Source organism: Megalobrama amblycephala, linkage group LG14 (genome assembly GCF_018812025.1).
Source record: "Megalobrama amblycephala isolate DHTTF-2021 linkage group LG14, ASM1881202v1, whole genome shotgun sequence".
In the NCBI taxonomy this organism is placed as follows: Eukaryota; Metazoa; Chordata; class Actinopteri; order Cypriniformes; family Xenocyprididae; genus Megalobrama; species Megalobrama amblycephala.
In genome coordinates, this window is record NC_063057.1 from 6,421,973 (window position 1) to 6,441,772 (window position 19,800).

Sequence of the window (19,800 nt, forward strand, 5' to 3'; positions counted from 1 at the left end):
TTTGTGGTTAACAAAGCCTCTAAATATTTTCACATTTTGATCTATGACATAAATCACACCAGTTATAACCTGCTTGTGATTTTTTTAAGCCTTTATTGTGTCTTAAAAGCGGCGGTTGCTAACAAGTTGCTAAAAAAGAACAACTTCCTTTGGCGGGGACTTTAGACGTCATCATGACAAACAGGACATTTGGACAGCATTTCTCATGAAAAGTGGATAAGTATTCATACAAAGCATAGATCATAATCAGCGAGAATGTTTTTAAATAAAGTTTGAGGAAGCTTGGTGGTGGTGACGCTGATCCGCGACCATGGTGTGCTGTAGACCGTTTAAAGCCTACTGTTAGCTTCTTATATCTGACGACTTTATTTAGGCTTCAAAATGTATAAATGCTGTGTTAACTTGTAAAGATTATCTTGATAGAAAAAACGTGTAAGTGTCATAACCCTTTGTTAAACACAGAGCTTATTTTTTGCGATTTTCCAAAAGTCTATGGGAAAAATGCATAGGCTTTCGATCGAGGGAACCCGTGCGCCGCTAACTTCCGGGTAGGCCTACAAAAACACGTCATCCCTGAGGCACTCAACGCTTTCTCCAATCCGCTGTCAATCCCACAATGCACCACGCGTGAAGCTCAACTTCCATAGGAATGAATTGAAAACACTTGCTCAGCACCACTAGTGGGGTTAGATGCCATACTGCCGATGAATTTAATGCAGACATCGAGTCTGCGAGGGATATGTGTACAATCTTTACAATGACATGCACTGTATAAAGGTTCTAGATCACATCATTTTCACAACTCAAAACTTTTATGGAGTTTTTCTCTACTGAGCTTTTTTTTTCCCGGAAAAAGTTTCATCAGCTGAACGATTGAATTGTTTTTAAACAGCAGTACAATTCATTGAACGCACCGAATTCTGTTCCTCACAGCCTTGTTTTAATTCCTGTACTTACGCGGACAGATAACTCCGGCATACAAGTCAGGTTGGCATGAGTTTTGTCCCCAGTTGTCTGCTAAGCATTCTGCCAGTGAGGATTCATTCCCAAAACATTTCACATTACTCAGCCATATTTGTCCTGAGATCAGCCCATAATATCCCACTGCAGTCACCTCTTTAGTTCCCTCACAACCCAGTTCTCTACACACCACATTTGCGTCTAACAAATCCCAGCCTTCGTAACACACCATTCCCCATATTCCAGATCGGAAAACTTGCACTATTCCAAAACAGGGGCTGGTGCCTTCAACTAGTCTGACTGAAGCAGCCTTGCTTGACATGGAATTTCCCAAAGCTGCTTGTCATGAGAGAAAAAAACAAACAAACAAACAAACACAGAATCACAAATACGTTACTGCAGTATGTAGGGCAAAAAAAGTAGTTTGTATGTATATGAGCTGTGTTTGAGCACTTACTTTGAGGTAAAATGAGCCAAATGGTGCACAGCATTGCTGCTGAAAAGAAACTGAGAAACATTAAACACTAAAATATATATCAGAGTAACTGAGAACAATGAATGAAATCAGTGGATGAGCAGTACATTTTTGCATTGATTAATGTAATATGTGAAGTTTCTTATTCTAGACTTCCTAATGGTTAAATATAAAGCCTATGAATTTGGACCCCTTTTTGACAGTCAAAAGTAGCCCAATTGACCTGAATTTAAAACAATACAAAAACATATTAAGCTGACAGATCAATACTTAAACCATTCTCTAATTCTATTGTCTACATGAAAATTATTAGTATTGCTACTATATATATATATATATATATATATATATATATATATATATATATATAAAACAGAGAATATTACTTGAGAATCAATCACACTTTGAGACAGGACAAATGAGTAAACCTTTAACAATTAGCAGACAAATAGAAACCGCAGAAGACCTAAAGTACAAAATATGATTAAGAGTTTAAACCTTTTGAAGTGTCCCATGTATGCTTCTTTCTTCTTTCTGTCTCTGAAAGATAAGTTTGTATTTTGGCGATTTATAGTATATTTATCTACAGGGTACAACCTCCTGCCCATATGCTTCCTCCCTTCAAATGACCCTGACAATCACACCTTTTCAGTGTATTATTTTACATATATTTGAAAATTACAGCACAGGTGTTGTAGTTAGCGATTTGAACTCAAGAGGAAGCCGTGACATAAGGATGCAAATAAGTTAGACATCAAGAAACTATATGGTATTGATCACAATAGTTACAATCACTCTGTCTCTTAGATATGATCACTTTCAACTTTCTTTTTTCTGATTAACAAAATTTGGAAATCCTGTTCAAACTTGTGGTTTTGCAAACAAATAGCAATTGCTTGACACTAAACAGAAGGCTGTTCATTGTTTGCATTTTGTTTGGTTGTTCCTCCCTAATTATTCTGATAGGCCCCATTAACAAGATGCAAACTGTGAAGTTTTTTCATACATTTCACAAATAATCCTGCATTCTTTAGGACTGTCTGTCAAGTTTCAAAAAAGACAACAAAGAAAAAGGACTTGTGTGCTTTATTACATGTCTTCCGAAGCTATGTCTCAAAAAAGTGTAATTGTGCATGATGTTCACCTTGTTTTTGAATGGGAATAGGTTGATTTTCCTGCTAAATGTATGCACATGTCTGTTTCCGTTCATTAGCCATTGCAAATGGTTAACAAAACTCCTAAGTATTCGGAAAATACTATCCTGACAAATGAGACACCAGCTAATCAACCACAAACCCTGAGGCTTCAACAGTGCTATTATGACATGGGTGAAAAGATTCATTCTAGTTTCAAAAACAAAAGAACTGGAATAATTACCTAAATATGATAACATGAAGGTAACAGCAGATGAAAACTCACCAGGAAATTCTCACACTGATAACTAAGGCAAATTAGATTGTAACTTTACAATGGTCTGAATCTGATTCATGTTTGAGAATGCAATTAAATCAAAATGAATTATTATTAACTACACCCATTAATTTTTTTACAATTACAGTCTAAAAGTCCAGACAGGTTCATATATGTACAATATTGGCTATCGAGATTAGTGTATATATTACATGTACATTTTGGTTAGCAAGTTAGGATATGACACAAAGATATTATATGAAGCAGTGTTATTATATAAAGCATTGCCATGTATGAAAAGCTTATGTAAGATAATTATTATTTAAATTTATAAAAGGTCAGATTATAAGTATAGAAGGATGCAGCATTCAATTTGCTATTAGCTGATCTTTGCTTTCTTCTCTGTATGCCAGCAATGACCTGAGAAACCAACATCATTGTACATTGTTACTGTGGAAAATATTGAATTCAAAATTAAACAGTTTTAAAGTTAATGTTAAAGTCTTACCAAAATGTCAGGGTGCAATTCCTTTTCTCTTATGGAAGACATTTCCATCTGCCTGAGTTCTCAGTGAGAAAGTTCCATTTATTTGTAGCTTCTTCCCCATCTATGAGATCCAAATGAAAGTAAATACCATGAGCAGCCGGTAGATGACAGCAGTGAAGGATGCAGTTCAGTGTTACTCTTCCCACTGCTCTCACCTCCTCTGAAAGTTTATTCATGATTTCAGCACCATTTGGGTTGACTCCAAGTTCAGCCTTCACTTCAATCCTCAACAGGACTTTAATATCTGAGTGAATGTGAGAAAGTGTGAAAGATGAAAATTCTTGCTCAAAAATGCTGGCATAACATCCTTTCTAAATCCTTTGTAGGTGGGATGTAAATTTGGGAATTTTTTTGGTACTAAATCATCAGTGACATTGATATTTTAAAATGCAATTTGAAACCACACTTATGTGCTTATTAACAATCTAATTTTGTCTTGACATATCCCCAAAAAAACCCCAAACAGGATCTTTATTTGCTGAATACTACTGTTGTGCTCGATGGACCCTTTTCACATTTCCGGGGTTCTCAGAAACTGAAGTCTTCACAGTTGGGTTAACGTCTATAGTGGTGAACGGAAATTACAACAAATAAAATTTTTGCGTTCCCATTTGCCTCAATAGCGCAAAAAAAAAAAAAAGAAAAAAAAAGAAAAAAGATTACAGCAGTCAGAAAAGACTATTGTGACATACTGTATATCTGAGTGAAAACGGCTTCTCGAACAAAAAACTAAAAATGTAGTGCGGGACTTGATTTTATCCATGGAGAATTGATTGGATGTTTGGAACGTTGTGGTTTGCTATTGGTCAATCACGTGAGTGACAGGTTGCCCCGCCCTCGCGCCAGTAACCACGTCATCAGAGAAGAGATGTCGCAACAAGAGGAAGGGGAAGGGGAAGTTATTTTAATTAAAAATGTGAGGGCACATGAATTAAAAAATATATAATAAATAGGGCTGTCAATCGATTAAAAATTTTAATCTAATTAATTACATACTCTGTGATTAATTAATCTAAATTAATCGCATACATAATTTTTGCTGTGAAAGTTTTACATGCATTTTTGTTATTATTAAATTCCTGGGTCAAAAATGGTCTTCGGTGATGACAGACATGGTCATCCACACAAACAGTAAAAAGTGTCCTACCCACGTGATCTGCGAGCCCGATACTGACAATGAAGTACCCGTCACTCTCACTAATTCTTTCTTGCCCTCTTTGCAAAAAAAAAAAAAAAAAGTGATTTTATAGCTTTGTAAGAGAAGATGCTTTTTTGCTAAACCTGAAAAGTATTAAAAAGTAGCATTTTATATTAACTAATAATATAATTTTCTACCATATACAGTTGAATGCACCTAGCTAACAACAACTTGCTTTGTTCTGGTTTCACCTCACTCCAGTCTAAACTAACTGATTTTATAGGTAGGCCTAATTTACTACACATTGTCATTTAAATAACCTGAAAATATTGTGGATTATTAAGGCTAATTCTTGCTAAATGGGGTAAGCACACTTATGTTCTCATTTCAGAGTTGTTCGAGTAAATGATTCATTATAGACCATGTGGACAGATCAGTTGTTGTCATGATTCATTAAAATGAATCTGTTCAAATGAGTCATTAGGTCGCGAATTGGACATTAGCGGACGTTGACGCGTTGCGTGCGAATCGTGATTGTTAGGCTATAAGGATATCTCAAAATATTTGTCAACGCAGAAAACACTTCACCACTGGATAGGATTTTCTTTTTGTTTACTGAAAGTGTGGTTTATGTCAGCTGCACGTGCAGGGCGCCTGTCAGAGAAGATGAGGCGACGTTCTTTTGAGCACTATTCACACCCAGCGGTTATTCAGGAAAAACATTCTCCGAATGCGCCTCGTGAAACATGGATTCGGTCTTACGAACTTTTAGCATTGTGTCAGTTGATTTAGATATAACGTGTGAGGTAGAGAGAGTGCAAAGACGGTGCTTACTTTCTCTCGCGCATAGAGGAAGGAGCTCTGCTCGTTCTGTCCGTCAGCGCAGCAGTCGTCTCCCTCCTTCATTTTACAGTCGAAGGGTGGCTAGAACGGCTCCACATTCAAAGGTCAATACGGAGTGGATTAATCTGCGTTATTTTTTTTTTGCGTGTTATTTTTTCTCAGATTAATTAATCGAAATGAACGCGTTATTTTGACAGCCCTAATAATAAATACTGCAATATTTCATAAAAAATAAAAAATGTCCATTTTGATTTCATGGTGACTTTAAAAATTAAAACAAAAACTTTTCTAGATTTACAGAAATGCATCATCAAAGTTTGTGAAAAGGGTCCATTATCTCACTCGTAACAGTAAAAAATTGGCACTCACATCCACAAATGACTCCGGCATCTTTCTCATGGCCACAGCTGGTTGGACTTCTGTTATATGAACAGTTCATCAAAGTCGACTCATTCCCAAAACAGTTTACATTGCTCATCCATACTGTTCCTGAACCCTTTCCATAATAAGCAGCACTCTTTACTTCCAAAACAGCTCCACAGCCCAGTTGTCTACAGACCACTGCAGCATCTGACGCATCCCAGCCATCATCACACACTGTTCCCCACTGTCTATTTTGGAGAACCTCCACTCGTCCAGAACAGGAGCTGGTGCTGTTGACCAGCCTAACTTTATCTAATGCTCAGACAAAGGAAGGGACAGTTTGAACTTAATGCAAATATACAATCATTTTAGTATTATATTGACTAAATTGTATGCAATGTAACGATGCTTAGATTAGGGATATAAAGCATGCTGTTCATTATTTAATATCAGTTTGAACTCACCCTGACAGATGACTCCTGCATCTTTCTCATGTCCACAGCCCCCTTTCCCCCATCCACTTGATTTACAATCTCGCAGACTCGATTCAGTGTTAGAACACTGTAAATCACTTAGCCATGCAGGTCCTGATCCTTGTCCAAAATAAGCAGCGTTTTTTGTCTCTACAGCATCCCCACAGCCCATCTCTCTGCACACCACTGCAGCATCAGACAGATCCCAGCCAATATCGCACACTGTTCCCCATATTCCATTATAATGAACCTCCACTCTTCCAGAACAAGAGTTACCTCCATTAATGAGCCTGACAGGAGCTAAATGCCACATAAATGAAAGTAAAAGAAACATGTGAACTATAAAAATACATTTTTAGGATGTTTTCTCCCATTCAATGACTATTAATTGACTGTATTTCATTTTCAGTTCAGTCCCACACAGGGCTGCTCTAATCTCTTTTATAAATGAATAGAAATGAGAGAGTAGAAAAGCAGTGGATTTTACTTACAGTCACAGATGACTCCTGCATCCTTCGAATGGTCATACATTCCGAATTTACGTGATTCACAGACACTCAGTGTGGCCTCATTTCCAACACAGTTTACACTGCCCATAAATATTTTTCCTGCACCTGGTCCGAAATAAGCAGCACTCTTTGCCTCTACAGCATCCCCGCATCCCATCTCTCTACACGCCACTGCAGCATCTGACAGATCCCAGCCATCATCACACACCGTTCCCCACTGACCATTATAGAAAACCTCCACTCGTCCAGAACAAGAGGTGCTGCCATTCGCCAGTCTAATTTTAGCTAATGCCCACAAAAACGAGAGTTATAAGTGGATAAAATATGATGACTCAAAGTTTACAAGCTTAGATTAAAGGGTTAGTTCACCCAAAAGTGAAATTTCTGCCATTAATTACTCACTCTCATGTCGTTCCAAACCCGTAAGATCTTCGGAACACAAATTGAGATATTTTTCATGAAATCTGAGAGCTTCTGTATTCTGTATTTTAACAATGTCTTTACCTTTCTGGGCCTTGAAAGTGGTTATGACGTTGCTGCGTATGGGGAGGTCATCGGATTTCATCAAAAATATCTTAATTTTTTGCTCCGAAGATGAGCGAAAGTCTTGGGTGAGTAATTAATGACAAAAATTTCACTTTTGAGTGATCTAACCCTTTAAGGTAATGTTAATTTTTTGTACACGGTTTTGTACTCACGGCGACAGGCGACTCCAGCATCCTTCTCATGTCCACAGCTGTTTTGCCCCCATCCCTGTGAATTACAGTTTCTCAGTGTAGAGTCAGTGGCACATTGTAAACCACTTAGCCATACTGGCCCTGATCCCGGTCCAAAATAAGCAGCACTCTTTGCCTCTATAACATCTCCACAGCCCAGTTCTTTACACACCACTGCAGCACGTGTAGAATCCCAGCCATCATCACACACGGTTCCCCATCGGCCATCATAGAAAACCTCCACTCTGCCGGAACAAGTGTTGGTGCCATTCACCAGCTTAATAAGAGCTAAAGGCCAGACAGAGGAAAGCAAAACAAACAAGCAAACATATTAAGGATAGTTTACCCAATAGATTCAGACTTTTTTTTTTTTTTTACATTAGTTTATAATGCATGGAATGGCAATGGAAGGAACATATACACAAAGCTGTAGATTTCATTATATTGCAGTGACTTACCCTGACAGATGACTCCAGCATTATTTGAATGTGAATTGTACACTCCTAATTTTTTGAACTCACAGGCACCGAGTGTGGCCTCATTTCCAATGCAGTTGACATCCTCCAACCATACTGGTTCCCAGCTCGGTCCGAAATAAGAAGCATTCTTTGCCTCTACAGCATCCCCACAGCCCATCTCTCTACACACCACTGCAGCATCTGACAGATCCCAGCCATTATCCGACACTGTTCCCCACTGAACGTTTCCCCACTGATAATAGAAAATCTCCACTCTTCCAGAACAAGCGTTGATGCCACTTTCAAACTTAATTTTGCCTGAATAATGTCATAATGAGAGCTGTTGTCAGTGGATTGTATATGGTGCACTTTCTCAGATTCATGCATAGATAAGACTTGTGAGTCATGTTAATGAGCTATTCTGGATTATTTACAACCAAATTTCTAGTAAATGGACCAAATTCCATCCATTGGGATTATGTTGGTAGTTTTGTTTCAAATGTATGATTGACAGCAAAAATATTAATTTACCCATAAACGATGGTGTGTATGTTTGTGTGTATTTTACTGAATAATTCATGTTAGTGCTTTAACAAAAATAGAAGCTTCCCTACTTGGCATCCTGCTGCAAAAACAATTATTTTCTGTGGTAATCAACCGCATGCTACAAATGCTGCACATCACCCTAAACATTTTGCATAAAAGATTTTGTACTCACGGCGACAGGCAACTCCGGCATCCTTTTCATGTCCACATGAATTTTGTCCCCATTCCTTTAAAGTGCAGTGTCTCAGTGTAGATTCAGTGTTATCACACTGCACATCACTTAACCATACTGGCCCTGATCCCTGGCCAAAATAACCACCGCTCCTACGCTCGAAAACTTCGCCACAGCCCATTTCTTTACACACCACTGAAGCGTCTGACAGATCCCAGCCATCATCACACACTGTTCCCCACTGACCCTCATGGAGAACCTCCACTCGTCCAGAACAGGAGTGACTGCCATTCACCAATCTGACAAGGGCTAATTTCCACACAGAGCAGTCAGAACATATATAAATCAACTGATGCATTTAATTGCAAAGACAAAACTAGACAACTTACATTGACAGGTGACTCCAGCATCCTTTGTATGGTCACAGTTAAACTCTCCCACTTTCTTCGATCCACATATGCTCAGCGTAGGCTCAGTTCCAAAACACGTCACATCGCTTATAAATACTTGTCCCCAACCTGGTCCGAAATAAGCTGCACTCTTTGCCTCTACAGCATCCCCACATCCCATCTCTCTACACACCACTGCAGCATCTGACAGATCCCAGCCATTATCACACACCGTTCCCCACTGACCGTAGAAGAAAACCTCCACTCGTCCAGAACAAGAGTTCTTGCCATTTACCAGTCTGATTGATTCAGACGTACTTGAAATGGTATTGCCAAGTACTTCATGTTCAAGAAAAAGTACAGTGTTAAAAATGCTAGCATCGTCTCTAAAAAAGTTATGACCGTGCTCGTTTATGTTAGTGTTACTACTTACTCAGAAATGGAATGAGCCACATAGAGCCTGACATTGTTGCTAAACAGTCCACAAATATCATGAGAAGTCTAGAAAAAACTCAACAAGTTAACAAAATGCCATAAATCAGACATAAATATTAATACATACATCCACTTTTATAGAACACAGAAACAGAACAACCATTAGGTTATACCATATATTATCAAAATCAGTACAAAGAACAAATTTTCAAGTAAAAATTTGATATTCACATACACTCTGCAATCATCACACCTGCTTTTTGTCCCTGAATTGGCAAGTCCACTCTTGTTAAAGCGTATGATTAATGAAATGTCACTCCCATGTTGAGGTTCCCTCCTACTCCATGTTAGGAAGTAGACTTGTGATTGAGGTTCAAATTGGTTAAATCTGTTTGGCTCTGGCTCCTCCCACTTCAACACACCCTTTTACTTTCTTTACTTTATACACCTTTTTAGTCCAAGCAATTGCAATCAAATGTGTCTTACATGATAAAGCAAATGCAAGTTAATTTTATCATTCAATCCAAGGTGAAAGGGTTCATCTTCGAAACACAAATGAAGATATTTGAATTGAAATCTGAGAAATTTTTGTCCCTCCATTTACAGTCCACGCAACTACCACTTTGACACTTCAAAAGGTTCATAGAGAGATCGTAAAACTAATCCATATGAAATGAGCGGTTTAGTCTAAATTTCCTGAAGAGACTCAATCGCTTAATATGATGAACAGATTTAATTTAAGGCTTTGTTGCAACTGGCCCGGCTGAAATTAAGTGAAGCCAGAGTTTCATGCATTGAGCTGCTTTGAGTACTATTCAAATTACTTCTTAAATCACTCAACACTCATTTGCTTTACTCAGCAAGTAACTTTGCATCCAGTCTTTAATTTGACCACTAATCCCTCATTATTCCAGCTCTTAAATTGTAGGCCCTAAATTTCATTCATGCTGAAGCCGCTTTGTCCCCCTGTCCATTTACAAAGAATCTGTAGGATATATTTTGCCTTCTGACATATCTTCACAATGTGCCGTATGTGCATCTGTGTGATTAAGCGCAGTTACATTAGCACAAAATTATGCAGTTACAATGACAAAATTAAACTTACTGTTAAATACACAATGGAATTTCACTGAATTTGAATCTTGAAACCCATGAGACAAACATGAGGTGGCATTAATGAAAAATGTGAAAATTTGCATACCGTATTATATCGCATACCGTATTATGTATGGCAAAAGGTATTGCAAATCTGTATCTGTATTGCAATTGTGCAAGTGATCCATGTGGGGTAGAGCATATTCTGAAAAAGAGACTAAAAAAGTGTGCAATGACTAATGCATCTGCCCACATAATATATCCTTCCATGCACTTAAATAAATTATATATAAATGGAGAAAGTATAGTTCCACGAAGAGTAAAGGTACTATTAAAACGTTTGACACTTACCTGCATACAGCAACTATTACACCTGAAATTGTCGCCTCATTTTGCTACTGCTAATCCTCAAACAGTTGTGTTTGCGTATTCAAGAATATATTACCAAACAGCCTCTCTCAGTCTATGGCCCACCTCCATATAATGACGGCATATGTAGTCAACCATCAATCAGGGTCGTCCGAGTGCCACACTGTTTGTCTACTTCATCCCCTGTTGAGTAATAAAAACCAATGAGTATAAGTTCCCATTAATAAATATTCAGTCTAACCTAATGAAAACCTAATGAAAAAAAAAACAACTGATGCTGATCTATACATACGTTTTTGACACGAGTCTTTGGGTTCCGGGGGGAGTATGGTTGCAAAGCTGAAACTTAAAGGAATTGACGGAAGGGCACCACCAGGAGTGGAGCCTGCGGCTTAATTTGACTCAACACGGGAAACCTCACCCGGCCCGGACACAGAAAAGACTGACAGACTGATAGCTCTTTCTCGATTCAAAATGATTTGGTTCCACTGTTTTGGTTAATAACTATGTTGGCTTGATCCATCCAGAATATCAACCTATTTTTCTGATAGACTGTATGGCCTTCACACTTCAAGCTTTAAAAGTATTTCAAACTTCAAACTGAAAACCTTCAAACTTCCAGCTTTTAAAACCACTTCAAACTTTCTGGTCAGGCTTTCTCAAGCCAACATCTTGACAAACTTTTTATTATGTTTAGAAAATATTATGTAACCTTTTTGAGTATACATTATGCTGTTATATTTGCAAAAAAAAAAGAAAAAAAAAAAGAAAAGAATAAAATAGAGAGTAAATATAGAAATGCCTGGAAGTTTTTGGCTCATTAAGGTCTGATTTAATAACCAAATTTTCATGTGGTGAAAACTTCAATGGTCACTGAGAACTTAAAACTGCACATTCTTGTAATACATGCATAAGACCCTCAACAGCAGTGACCTCAGCTACTCAAATATTATTGTGGTGTGTTGTTTTGTTTATGGATAGATTAATGCATAATCTGCTTGGAAAGTATTCTACAACTACTGTACTAAATTCCACATACTCCAAATGTTATTTAATATGTACCTAACAAATATTAATTCTGAAATGTCAATTTGTTGATTGTAATGTTTAAATTATTAAAAGTAGCTCAAGACAGCTATATTGACCGTTGTGAAATAGGCACAGTTCCAGATTAATGGATTATTTTTTAAAAAGTATAAAATCTTCTTAAATTTGTATCTGCTTTGAATGTTATTGAGGCATAGACAATGTGAAATCCACACTAATGGGCTGTTTTGAATATTATTCAAACAACAGTTTTAGAATGATTTGCTCTGCTGAATAAATTATGCAAAGTACCTTGAATCTGACCATTTCCAGTCATCTGCCAATTTTAGGCTACAAATGTATCTTTATTGACTTTTTAGCGATTGTTATATCAGAACTACACATACAGAACTCTGTTTTAAAAAATATTAATGCACTACTTATGCTGTGAAGCTTTTCGTGCAGCTAGGCAGTTGCTTACAGTTAGATGCCAGTAGTATTAATCAAGTTAATGCTTGAACTCCAAATTAATTCTCATTTAGATCTCATTTAATGTGCCTTGAATCCAACTACTTGTAAATAATGGCCTAATAGGAATTGTGAATAATGATATACAAAATAACATTGGTATTGACAGAACATTTATTATGGAAAATATTGTGAATCACACACTGAATCAACTGAACTGACATTTATAGCTTTTAGTTTAACAATTTCATTAAATGTTAATTAACACAAAATGTATTCTATGGAAGACCTCGTGCAGAAGACTTATGAGTCTATGGACTACTTTTATTGGGTTTTTTTTTGACCGTATAAATCAGGAAAGCACTTTCATTTTATGCAAAACAACAGTTTGATGTAAATTTTGGGGTGAACTATCCCTTAAAATTGATAAACGCATACTGCAAGAGAGACATAAAAGATGTGTTTGTATGTGTGCACAAGACACTCCTTGTTTTTCAAACTCAGACAGGCATGCAAAGCTGAACATCTGAGTCTTCATTGATCAGATAATTGAAGAGATCATTGAGAACTGGACAGAGGGGCTCTGCAGAAGCAGAACTGGGAGACTGTTTTCTTTAACATCTCTTTCTGTGTATTATAGATTTAAAATAAAAGTATTTTGATCAGTTTCTCATACCATCAATGGCATAGCGATGAAAAGATTGTTTCTTTTACCTATTGCCCATCTCTGCATTATCTGATAACAAGGAGTGTTGTATGTTGTTCAGCCTCCCTCAACACATACCTGATCGAGACAGAGAAACACAAGAGTTCTACATATTCTCTTGTTCGCTCTTTCTCAATTAGATTGGGCTGTGATGTTTGGGAGGCTTTAGGATGATCATGTGACACAGATCATTCTGGTCCATGCAGGAGGTTTACTGTTGTACGGAATTCGGTGAGTATCAGATGCTGCTTTTCTTTGTTTATTTTCCATTACTTCCTGTCTCTTAATGCTGTTGACATCAGCTTGGTCTGACCATACTGGACTCTCCAGATCTGGACTAAATGAATAAGGGTTCTCCATAACTTTAAGTACCCGCTGAACCTGAAAGGGTTTAAAATAATGTAACCACACTGCAAAAAATATTTTCTTCCTCAGCATTTTTATATAGCATTCCAATCAAGACCTCTGACCTCTGAAAAATCACCCCTTTCAGCTGCTTCGATTGCATTCTGGGCAATGTAATTCCGCAGCACCACGACAGGATTGGTGGAGTTCATCGATCGGACCCGTTCTTTCTCAACTGCAGCAGGGTCGCTCGCTTCATCACATTCACAGGCCAGACGTCTCCTAATATAGTGAGCAGAAAAGGAGCTAAAACTGCTGGACTTTCAGTTCATGGTCATTTTCTTTGCTTTTATTCAATCATTAAAATACACTAATGCGTATATATATTCATTAACACTTATTTATACCTGTAATGTTTGACCCATCTCTGCCAGTGATCTCTCTGCTTCATTTTTAGCTCTACCTCATTGATCGTGAGAAGCTCCTTCAGCCTACCAATCTTCTCAAGCTGCTTGGCAACCTCTGGCTGATTGGCTACCATGTTGAACATACCGGGATTTGTCTCAGCCATGGAGAGAATCATCTCCAACTCACTAAGAAAGGACATAGAGGATCAAGAAATTAAACGAAACCTGTAAAGTGCTCAAGGTCTTATTTTTACATCCTCAGGCTGGCGGTACCTTTTTAGAGCTCATAATACTTTATTTTTATGCTTCAGTGTTTAGCTCCATTTTAAAGGTCGAAACCAATGCAAATTCATTCAGTGAACATACCAATTCTCTTGCCTTGCTTTTCTTGCAATGTGCTGACGGCATCACAGTAAGAGAAGAATGCAGAGTACAGGGAAATTACTTTTTAGCTTAAAACAATAGATTCTAGATCTTTATTTAAAAGAAACACTTTTCTACGATCTAAAGGCTTTGTTAAATTGATATACATGAAATTGTTTATTAGTACGAAGATTGGACCCTGAGAGGGTGCAGGTCCCCTCACCCGGGCTGCATTTTAGGATGGTTTGCCACCTTTAGTTCCTCCAGTGAGGCACACTGTTCCACAATCAGTTCCACTACAGAATCTGTGCTGTCTCTCTCTGCCTGCTCACCGGCAGGACTGGACACAGCACTCAGCAGACGAAATGTGTTTGTGAAGTCTGCACCTGGCAAAGGAACAATATGTACAATATGGAACAATATATACAAGATACAAATATATTAGATATTATTAAAGGGTTAGTTCACCCAAAAATGTACATTCTGTCATCAATTGCTCACCCTCATGTCGTGATGCGTGAAAACAAACCTTTTTGGTTCTTGCAGACTCTTTATCACTGCCCAGAATAAAATGCTACTGTAAATGTTGTCAGTGTGGTAATTAAAGCATATTATGCGTTTATAGATCCATGGACTGTCAATGGAGGGACAGAAATCTCTCAGATTTCATTAAAATATCTTCAATTGTGTTTCGAAGAAGTCTTATGGATTTGGAACAACATGAGGTAAATGATAACAGAATTTTCATTTTTGGGTGAACTAACCCTTTAAGTTATTTGAATCGACTTTTTTAACAGAAAAGCTAAGAGACATGTTAAATTTTTATTCAACGGAAAGGTGGAAATATTTCCTCCCTCTCACTGTACCTGTAATATGCATGGTCTTCAATAAATCAGCCACCAGTTCCACATCCTCTGGTTTTTGTTGTCTCAGAAGACCCAGCTTCCTCCTCATGTTGTCCAGGTAGAAACCCTCATAAAGGCTCATGAACTCATCTAAAATGGCCCCTGCTCTGGCTGGCTGGAGCTCTGTGCCAAGAGCCTCTGCCAAACGTGCCAAGTTCCAGCGGCAGACATACGGCTGAGCTTCATAAGAGTAACGGCCTTTCTTATCAGAGGCGTTGCACACAAACTCAGGGTCAAACCTGCAATTAACAAAATACACTAATAATCAAGCAGTTAGTAAAAGCACATCTTCTTTCAGGATGCATTTTGATTGCTAGACCAACCTGTCCATGAAGCCAAATGGGCCGTAGTCGATAGTGAGCCCCAAGATGCTCATGTTGTCTGTGTTAAGAACGCCATGGCAAAATCCCACACTTTGCCACAGGGCAACCAGTTTAGCGGTCCTCACAGTCACCTTGCAGGTCCACAAAATACATTAAGCCAAGTCAAGTCACATTTATTTACATAGCACTTTATAAAACACAGCAGTAAACAAGAAAATAACATTATTAATGTTTCAATTATTGAACACAACTGAATCAACACTGAACTGATTTGATCTCAATAACAACAACTAACCTCTCTAAAGAAGGTAGCATTCCTCTCTTGGCGGTCTAAATGTCTTCTTTGTATTTCAGGGTAGAATGTTTCAATGACATAATCCAGAAGTTGTGCACGGATATCAGTCCGTCCAGCACTAGGGCCCTGTCTACCTGTGAAGTCATCCACAGGGTGGAAGATCTCAAACGAGCCAAATCTGATGAGAAATATGAGAAATGAGTGCGAACATTTTAAAATACTTAATAAAACCAAAATTGAGAATGCATTTCAGTAGATTTTATTATTCAGAGACCTAAAATTAGTGATACATTAGGTATCAAAGCTTACAAAATACAATTTTACAAAATATTTGGGCTTGAGTAACATCTAAAAAAATAAAAAAAATAAAATAAAAAAAAGACTTCTTGAGATCCATCGCATCTCAGTGTGGGCCAAACCCAACTTCTCTACAATCTTCGCTTATGAGCTTTAACACCAATACCCAGTTTTAAGACTTTAGGGGAGACACTATAGGCTGTTTTTTCAGGCACCTGTCAATTTTGAGATTTTGCACTTTTTGGCTTTTCATAAAGTGTTTTTTCACACTGGTGGAAAGAAAACATCCAAAATACACTTTTAAGTGTACATTTTATAGCACTTGCATCTATAGATTTCAATTACAGTAAATATCTTTAAAGGCCGTTTTCTCAAAATGAGATTTTTCTGCTGCTCTGAGTCAGAAATCTCCACTTCAGCAGAACTTATATACACCAAACTTTACGGTTTTATTCCTATCTATATTCTGAAGGTTTTTACAGAGGGATTTGTTGATATATAATTTGCCTGATTTTATACAACATTTTATTCCTAAAAAAATGGTGAAAATAATTTTTTTTCTGACTGTTGATAGTATTTTCTGATTTATGGAGTGATAAAAAGAGATATCCAAAATGCCCTTTTTAAAAATCTTTGGATTTAATATGTCCAAAAAATTAAATGAGAACTGTGAACCTGACGTCACCAAATATTCAGATTTTTGTTCTAGAAATGTATGCAAATTAGCGCATATTTAATTAGATAACGCCTCATTTCCATATTTAAACATTACATTTTAGAAAACTTGAATTGTTTGCAATTTTTAATGTAATCAATCACCTGGGGTAGTATGGTGATATCTATTAGTTAATTTTTTTACCCTATTCACCTGGGGTGTCTCGCCTTTAGTAAACAGGCCCTTTGTTTTGCAAACTGGCCAATCACAACGCACAGACAGACACTGATCAACGTGAAAAATCACCAGATTATATGTCAGTTCTCCGACATTTCACAACTCGACAAACGCTGACTAAACATGTTCAATTGGCAAAAAGAAGCACTAACCAATGGCAACAAATGCCAACAGGGGTAACACACTGATCCAACAAAACCCAATGAACTGTCTGTTGCCATTGCTCTGTGTCTGTTGGTGCAGTGTGAATTGGCCTTTAAAATGTGCATCTGAGGATAAACATAAATAGATGTGCTTAACCTGATAAAGGTGGGTGCTATTCTGAGAACCACCGAGCACCTCTCTGGTCTGGGATTGCCACTGTAGAACACATCCCTCTGGACATAAAGATCAGAGGTCACCAGTGATCCTGCTCGTGTTGTGGGAATTCCCAGAGCAAACATGGCCTCACTGCACAGGAACTCCCGAATACTGGAGCGTAGCACTTTACGCCCATCAGACTGCCTAAAGTGCACAAACATTTGTTAAATTTTTTTAGCATGTGGGAATTTTTACCCATTTTTGCTGGGTGTGTTTTTTTCTACATGCTTTATTTTTTTTTTTTTTTTGGTGCATAACTGTACACTGTAAAAAATGAATGTGATTTTAACAGTAAAATATTGTAAAAACGCTACGGAAAAAAAATGTAAATAGGTTAACAGTAAGTTCCCGTATTATATACAGGGAAAAACTGTAAAAGCTCTTACCAGACATTTATGCAATTTTCACAGTAAAATGCTGTAAATTTGACAATTTCTATAAGTAAAAGACAAAATCAATGTATAATTTACAGTCAAAATCTGTAAAATGACGTTCCCACAATTCCCTGTCTGACACATTTGAAAGTATTTTGTTTAAATAATCATGTTTCTTAATAGTTTTTGTTATCAGTTATGTACATTAGGGTTTTATGTTACATCTTCTGTTGTTTAATGAATGTTTATTGCATTATTTAACTATAGTGGGTTACCATGATGGTGTTTTGCGTTTGCGTGAATGACTCTTTGCACCTTCTTTATATTATTATATACTTCAGCTCATGGAAAAGCTACTTGTGATGAACTCTGATTCTTCATGTGGCTTTCTCTTTTATCACCTGCATTATTACGGTGGTTGTCAGTATGTTAAAGGTACAAAACAGATTTTAGTAGTAGTGTGCATTGTTGAATTTATTGGTTTACATTCAAATTTTCTTAAATTACAGTTTTATCCTGTAAAATTTACAGTTTGTTCTGTAAATGTGTTTACAGTTTTTCTGTATTTTTTACAAAATTATTCTGGCCACCACAGCTGCCAAAATTATTTTGTAAAAACTACGGAAGTTTTGAGGCATTAAGGGTTTCAAGTGAAATCTCACCGATGGATGAATGCATCTATTGTTATGGATTAAGGGTTTATTTATACTCATTATTCTTCTAAGAGATCTACTTTAGTTAGCATTGTTAGAATTGTTAAGATTGGAAAGTAAAACATTTTAATGTCTTTGCAATGCTTTTACGCATCATAAATTTCTTATTTTTAACAAAAATCCCAAAAGCAAAAAACTTTTTTGTTACTTATAGCCTATACTTCATACGGATTATAACTTAATGCAATGAAGCCAGAGTAACGGTACCGAGAATAAGGCGTCCGTCCAGCGCCTTTAACCTGAATTTCCCACCGACCACAGGGGCTTGTGCTGGTCGGGTCAGAAGTTTGCTCAGCACCGGTCTCCACCTCCCCCAGATAACACACAGCACCGTCACCCAGCTGCCCAGCGAACTGACCGAACTGGTGTCCGCAGTAGCAGTGTGCAGCGGGCTCAGAGCCCGGAATCACCCGAGACCCGCTCAGATATTCTGCCGCGTGCGGGTCACGTAAAACTTCGTCTGCGTTCAGTCCTAGTAAAGCAAGAGCCGGTTCAGATAGCGCGACGATTGTGGGCTTGAGCAGCGGCTGCGGTTTGACACGGGAAAAACACGCTCCTCTCACGGTCCGTGATCCCGGTTCTAGTGATGAATCCAGCGGCAGTTTTTTTAATGCAATGTTGTTGAACTTTAGCCTTTGCAGTGGGGTGAGACTTTGGGCCATTCTGACACTAAATGGAAGTTTTGTCTTGCACTGTGAACCGTTTGCAGCTGCTCTGTTCAAGAATAACATAATCCTTCAGGGGATTAATGACTCAACACCACATGCACACAGTAAACCACAACAAATCCATCCATCCTTCTGTATGTTCATCTATCTCAAATATTCTTCCTATTGCCATCTGCATAGCCTATCATTGTAGCCTAATATATTTTACAGCAAGAGTCATCTGAGGGATCTAATCATAGTTGTCTGTGGATAGAGATGGCTTTCATTCCACTATGTGGCAGGTCATTAAAGAGGTAGACAGCACCTGTCACGGTTTCCAGTGATTCATCACTTGATTGTAATTGCAGCAGGGGTAGTGATAAAGAAATACATACCCTCATAAATAAGCTTGTTTGAAATTGCAGATTGTGGTTCGGCCAGCTATACCTTTGGGGAATCAAAACATAAATCAAGTGTCTATCCATTTCAGAAAGTACAATAAAATGTACCGTTTCGTTTCAACCACACAACCAGATGAAGCTGTGCATACTGGTTTCAAAAGTGAATTGTGTCTACAAAGTTAATAGTTGCTGTTGTTTAACCTTTTTTTTTTTTTTTTTTTGACATGACAGGCACATTCAAGGAGTTGAAATATGTTATTTTTATTTTCTCATATTATTTTCATTTTCTTTTTAAAATTGGTTTCTTTTTAAAATTACATTCAATCTGGCTCCATTCTTTTACGTAATGCACATTTTTCAAGGTCCAATCAGTTCCAATA

At 37.5% G+C, this 19,800-nt stretch overlaps 2 protein-coding genes across 3 annotated transcripts; both read right to left on the reverse strand.

The window, feature by feature from the left end:
* Positions 1-2,506: 2,506 nt before the first annotated feature.
* On the reverse strand, positions 2,507-11,332 carry si:dkey-14d8.20 (deleted in malignant brain tumors 1 protein). The gene is made up of 11 exons (XM_048154733.1): positions 9,433-11,332; positions 9,000-9,338; positions 8,611-8,919; positions 7,893-8,210; positions 7,417-7,722; positions 6,701-7,003; positions 6,201-6,509; positions 5,743-6,048; positions 3,548-3,636; positions 3,354-3,453; positions 2,507-3,265 (listed from the first exon to the last, which is right to left on the reverse strand). Exons 1-10 carry the CDS (start codon positions 9,491-9,493, stop codon positions 3,361-3,363), a joined length of 2,433 nt encoding a protein of 810 aa, XP_048010690.1. The 5' UTR covers positions 9,494-11,332; the 3' UTR covers positions 2,507-3,265; positions 3,354-3,360.
* Positions 11,333-12,537: 1,205 nt separating this feature from the next.
* On the reverse strand, positions 12,538-19,116 carry selenoo2 (selenoprotein O2). 2 transcript variants are annotated; one of them, XM_048154739.1, is made up of 9 exons: positions 18,580-19,116; positions 17,226-17,429; positions 15,737-15,914; positions 15,442-15,572; positions 15,080-15,357; positions 14,437-14,599; positions 13,851-14,036; positions 13,569-13,725; positions 12,538-13,479 (listed from the first exon to the last, which is right to left on the reverse strand). In XM_048154739.1, exons 1-9 carry the CDS (start codon positions 19,101-19,103, stop codon positions 13,264-13,266), a joined length of 2,037 nt encoding a protein of 678 aa, XP_048010696.1. In that variant the 5' UTR covers positions 19,104-19,116; the 3' UTR covers positions 12,538-13,263. The 2 variants fall into 2 exon arrangements, with proteins under 2 accessions (XP_048010696.1, XP_048010697.1); XM_048154740.1 differs by having other exon boundaries at positions 13,273-13,479.
* Positions 19,117-19,800: the final 684 nt, after the last annotated feature.